We start from the raw sequence: 5,843 nt of genomic DNA, 5'->3' as shown, positions 1-5,843 counted from the left end.
AAGTATGTTTGTATGTGTGTAAGTGAAATTTTGTATGGTAACATGTTACAACCCAAAAGTGGTTTAAAATGTAAATGGGTCGAGTGTACTCACAAAATTTGCATATGCTTTCTGATTATCCAATGTGACGAAGTTGATGAGGTTAGAAGGTTGAATGTATAAGGGTTAAAATTCAAGTATGTTTAGAGTCGAGATTCGGAATAAAACAACATGAAAATAACATTTGAGAATAACATGTGAAAATAATCATCTAATACATATGATACTTGTTCTTGACACTATGTACTCCAAGGAGTTTGTATGGTTTCATGGAACAAGGTTCCTTTAGAATCGTAACAACTTATCATACTATAGGATGATATAATCTTAGTACTTGGACATATAAACACTAGTTCATCATCTAAGATTCGATTAATTGGATTATGTGTTTATATATATTACATATATTATATACATATTATTAAGTTCAATATTTCAAGCATGAGGTAGAAGATTAAGATCTTCATTTAGGTACCTCTAAGTATCATGGAAATCATGTAGGAGGTAGGAAGAACAAGCTTCCATTTAGGTACCTCTAAGTGTTCACCACTACACTTGATGTAAGAACATTCAAGGAGGGCCATGAACTATAAGTAATACAAGAATGTAAATAATTTAAACTATGAGAAATCATCAAGTCATGTGGGGATTTTATGTTGGACAACCCAAGTTGTTCCATAATCACTCCTATATCAAGTTTGAAGCTTGAACATGACTTGTGGGTTAAAAACCCTAAACAAAACAGAAATTATTTGAGGTTTAACCTCTGATGTTGTATGTCTCAACCTTGTTTTTAAGCCTAACTAACCATAGAAGTGGTTATAAGCATAAGGACATAGGTTTGAGATGAGAAAACTCAAGTTTGGACAAGTATAAACAATGTTTAGTAAAGATGAATGAAAACAGTGAACTTTGGAGCCTATTTGCCGGAGTTCTAGGGACTTATTTACTGTGAAAAACCCATGGAATCGAAGCCAAGGTCAATCCAAGCACATAGGAAAAAGAATGGACTAAATCGGACAAGAAATGAAGAAGTTATGCTCATTTTCGTGAAGCTTGAACAATCTGCTCGAACTTCAGAATTCAGCTGCGTTTTTGGTTGATTTGGGAGTGATTAGAGTGTTGCAAAAGTGGTAAAGATGCTGAGATTAAGTTGTATTTATAGGGGGAAGAATTAGGGTTAAGTAGGGTTAGCATTTAAGATAGTTAGTTGGGGTTTACAATAATAAAAAAAGAAAAACTTCTAATTGTTGTGTTGGCCGTAAATGGCTGTTAACAGCCATCATATATTTTTTTTGTCCTAAACTAACATATAAGTTGTTTATTTTGCATATTATATTAAAACCTACATTTAGAACATAGAGTGGTGAGTTAATTAATGAAATTGGTTGAAAGTTGAACATTCAAAAAAAAAAAAAAAGAACCCATAGTTCCAATCGGAATTGCTACTGACTTACATCGTTTTATTTATATTTTTTTTTTGTTAGTTGAACATTAGTTAAATGCTTGCAAGTAAATGGTGAATATAATAGTTGTTGATGAATAATTGTATATTAAACAACAAAATCAGTTCAGCCATTTAAAAAGGCAACGAACAGACATGTAGCCATACCTTCTTTCTATATTTTTTTTTGTTTGTGACATCTAACTTATACGTTAAATGTAATATATTATTATTATTAATAATAATAATAATAATAATAATAATAATAATAATATTATTATTATTATTATTAGAGTACCAGTAGTTCGGGTATCGGTTAAGCGTATGCATTCGAGATTGGTAACATATAACCCGAGTATTGTAACACGTACAAGCTTGTATAAAAAAATAGAATTTCATTACGATCGAATTCTCGGATTTACAATGGTTTGAAACTAATACGAAAGATAAAAGGAACAGATTCTAAAAATAGAAATACGAACAAGACTTGCTATAAATGAAAAGTACAAAGAAGCAGGGCGTTACAAAAGAGAGGGCGTTCAGACCCCGATATACTACATTAGTAAGATGCTAACCGGCCCAGAGACGCGCTACTCAATGATAGAGAAACTGGTTCTCGCGCTAGTACATGCTTTACGAAGACTACGCCGATACTTCACTGGTCATGTTATTACAGTTCTCACTAATTATCATCTAGGCCAAATTCTGTCCAAACCCGACGTTACGGGGCATCTGGCCAAATGGGCCATTGAGCTGGGAGGATACAATATCCTAAATAAACCTCGACCGGCAATCAAAGGCCAAGTGTTAGCAGACTTCGCCACAGAAGTTCCCATAGACAAAGTACAGGAATGCGAGGCGATCCAAAACCCTATTCCAGTCTTCGACGATAGGGTTTGGACATTGCACACAGACAGAGCTTCTAACGATGACGGAGCAGGCGCAGGCCTTCGACTGGTTAGCCCAGATGATCACGAGTTTACATACGCAATAGGCTTAGACTTCAAGAGTACAAACAACGAGGCAGAATATGAAGCGTTTCTTGCAGGCCTCCGTTTGGCACTTAAAATGGGAGCAAAAAATCTCGAAGCTCACCTCGATTCAAAGCTTGTGGCCGAGCAAGTTTATGGTCATTACGATGCAAAGGGCGAAGCCATGGCGTTATACCTGGAACAAGCACGAATGCTTATCAGCCAATTCCAAGCGTTCAAGATAATTCACATAAACAGAAGTGAAAATAAGCATGTGGATGCACTGAGTAAATTAGCTGCCACCAGCTTCAAACATTTTGCAAAGGAGGTGCGCAGCGAGGTGTTATCCAACCCATCCATTCCTCTCAAACAAGTGAACATCATCGAAGCCGGCAACCCATCCTGGATGTCTCCGATCATCATGTACTTGCAGCATGGCAAACTACCGGAAGGGAAAGCGGAAGCTAGGAAGATCCAGAACAAAGCACTGAACTACGAAATGGCAGACGGTATTTTATACCGGAAGTCATTTATGAGTCCACTCCTACGCTGTGTCGATAAAACAGATGCACAGTACTTAGTCAGAGAAATCCACGAAGGATTGTGTGGAATCCACGCCGGGCCGCGCATGGTAGTGGAAAAGATAATGAGCGCAGGCTACTATTGGCCAGGAATGCATGTGGACGCAGTGGAATTATTGCGCAAATGTGCAGCATGCCAGCGCCATGCGCCAAAAACCCTCCGCCCAAAAAATCCTCTAGTACCGGTCACCTCCGCCTGGCCTTTTCAACAGTGGGGTATAGACCTTGTCGGTCCTTTTCCTGACGCGCCAGGCGTAGTCAAAGTCATTATTGTGGCATTTGACTACTTCACTAAGTGGGTAGAAGCCAAGGCATTGGCGTCAACTACAGCGATGGTAATTTGCAAGTTTATATGGGACCATATCATCTGTCGGTTCGGGTTGCCCTTGCGCATTATTTTAGATAACGGCACAAATTTTGCTTCAGAAGACCTCCAGAAGTGGTTTAAAGAAATGAAGATCGAACACAACTTCGCTTCTGTGGCGCACCCACAAGCAAATGGGCTGGTCGAAAGTATAAATAAACAAATAGTCGATGGCATCAAAGCAAGATTGAGGACGGCGCGCAGAGGATGAGTAGATGAGCTCCCCAGCATCCTGTGGGCTCATCGCACCATGCCAAAAACTAGCACGGGGGAAACCCCATTTAGCCTGGTATACGGATCAGAGGAAGTAATACCAGCAGAAATAGGCCTCCCGGCGCCGCGCATGATTGCCATGGAGAAACAAAACAATGAAAAAGAACGAAGGATGGATCTAGACCTCCTCGAGGAAAGGCGCGAGAATGCGGCCATCGCGGAGGCAAGGTACAAGTCCAAACTTGAAAAATCCTACAACGCGTGCGTCCGGGTATGTACCTTCGTCCCAGGAGACTTCGTCCTGCGTGACAACGAAGCGTCCAACGCGGAAAAACCGGGCAAGTTAGCACCTAAATGGGAAGGACCATACATTATCAACGAGGTCCAGGGCAAAGGGGCGTACACCCTAAAAAGAATCGACGGAACAACTGTTCCTCGCACCTGGAACGCGCAACAGCTACGCAGGTGTTACATATAGCCAAGCTATTCAGAAAACCAGACTTACACAGGCAATGTATTTTTCCATTTCACTTTGTATTATTGGCCCTACGCCCTATTAATGCAAAAATTATCCTTGCACATTTTACTGTTTATTACAAATTACATGTAATTCCTTTTGGTACGCGCGAAAACAACATGGTGAAACATTGAAAACCTCATAAAATGTCTAATGGGCGCAAACCCCGGGCACAACCCAGACCTACATGAGATCAATACCATTCTCATTCGCTTTACCTAAACAAAGTATTTATACACATGCAACATATTGTAATTCAAACGCAAACTAATAGACCATAAGCAACAAACACAGCATGTGTATGCATAACATTTCATCAAAAAAGGATAGTTACTAGTGCAACAAAGCACTTTAACAACATTTACAAAAATCACAACAGTGTATCAAAAAATATTAGCTACAAATCAAACAAACTACACACCAAGGAACATGTCTAACACACCAAACGGAGTATGAAGAACTTCACCATACTCAGACAGAGGGCGAGGATCGACAATCCAAGGGTTAGCATCTTCCCTGTCATCTTTAGTAGCAACAGCCATATCCTCACCGATCAGAGCCTCAGCCAGAAAAGCAGCACGGCGGCGCCGCTGGTATACAATCGAACAACACCCCCTCCGATCAGCCGGAAATGATCGAGTTACAATATGTGCCGACAACCTCATAACTCCTCCGTTGTTGTCATTCACAAGATCGGAGAGGGTCCGATCCCTTTAAGAATCAGGCAGAATAACACCATGAAAACCTCCATCACCGGTGGTAGGATCAACCAATGAGCCAGAAAGAAGAAGCAGGGCGTCAGCAGCGTTGAAGGTCTTCATGATTTTAGAAATTCTTCGGCGTCGGATCCGTCGCTTAACCTTCATTTTCCCCAAATTTGGAAAATATCTGCACCCTTCAGAAGAATATATAGGCCAGAGAAGGACGGTGTCAGCATTGAAAGAAGGATTGTGATGATTAAGTGTCCAATCAGTTGACTCAGAAACGGCGCTGCCACTGCAAACGTCACATCACATTAAAAACCCTCTGACATAATCTGCACATTCTTTTAAAACTACTGTTAAGCGAGATGACGAAGCAGTAATACAAAATACATTTCCATTCTCGAACGACGTGAGCAACAGTCATCTCATGATTACAACGCCCCTCAGATAAACAGTTCAAAGAGCAAAAGCTAAAATATAAACTTCTTCACGAAGATTTCCACTTTTTCGTTCAAAGTCAAGATTTTCAAAAATCAGAATAATGAGCAAGAGTATCTTCTCCCAGAAGATTCTCCACTTTCGCGCAAAAAAAAAACTCTACAGCAAAAAACACCTCTCTTTCATAGTCCAGTGCTCCACTTACTTGCATAAGAGCAACACTAGACTTGGGGGACTTGAAGGGGTAAGGTCCCAAAAACCTCGCTTCGAGTACTTAGACCATACCACAACTTCATCCATTTAACCTTCTTTAGACCTTGTGTGGCCGCGCACCGGTCCAACAAAGAGAACTCAGAAGAAAAACAAGCAACACCGGCGCGCCAAAAGGAAACTAACAAATCCTTGCGCCTCTCTCCATAACAGATAAGGATAATGATCCTGATAAACACTCCCGCATAAATAATACCCAAACTTAGATATTGTTGTTACTCCACCGATACCATACAATAAGGAGTCACACAGAATTACAGTTGTAATCTTCTAGAAGACTCTATCGTGCATCACCAGACGGT

At 40.3% G+C, this 5,843-nt stretch overlaps 1 protein-coding gene across 1 annotated transcript; it reads left to right on the top strand.

The window, feature by feature from the left end:
• Window positions 1-2,050: 2,050 nt before the first annotated feature.
• LOC110914071 lies at window positions 2,051-3,610 on the top strand. The gene has a single exon (XM_022158891.1). The coding sequence runs from the start codon at window positions 2,051-2,053 to the stop codon at window positions 3,608-3,610; it is 1,560 nt and encodes a 519-aa protein (XP_022014583.1).
• Window positions 3,611-5,843: the final 2,233 nt, after the last annotated feature.

The sequence above is a fragment of the Helianthus annuus genome, chromosome 15 (genome assembly GCF_002127325.2).
Source record: "Helianthus annuus cultivar XRQ/B chromosome 15, HanXRQr2.0-SUNRISE, whole genome shotgun sequence".
NCBI classification, from domain to species: domain Eukaryota; kingdom Viridiplantae; phylum Streptophyta; class Magnoliopsida; order Asterales; family Asteraceae; genus Helianthus; species Helianthus annuus.
The sequence above is the reverse complement of the archived record's forward strand: the minus strand, read 5'-3'. Positions and strand labels throughout refer to the sequence as shown.

What these genes read in the sequence shown, in the direction of transcription:
- LOC110914071 (XM_022158891.1), top strand. Translation starts at nt 2,051, where the DNA reads ATGCTAACCGGCCCAGAGACGCGCTACTCAATGATAGAGAAACTGGTT.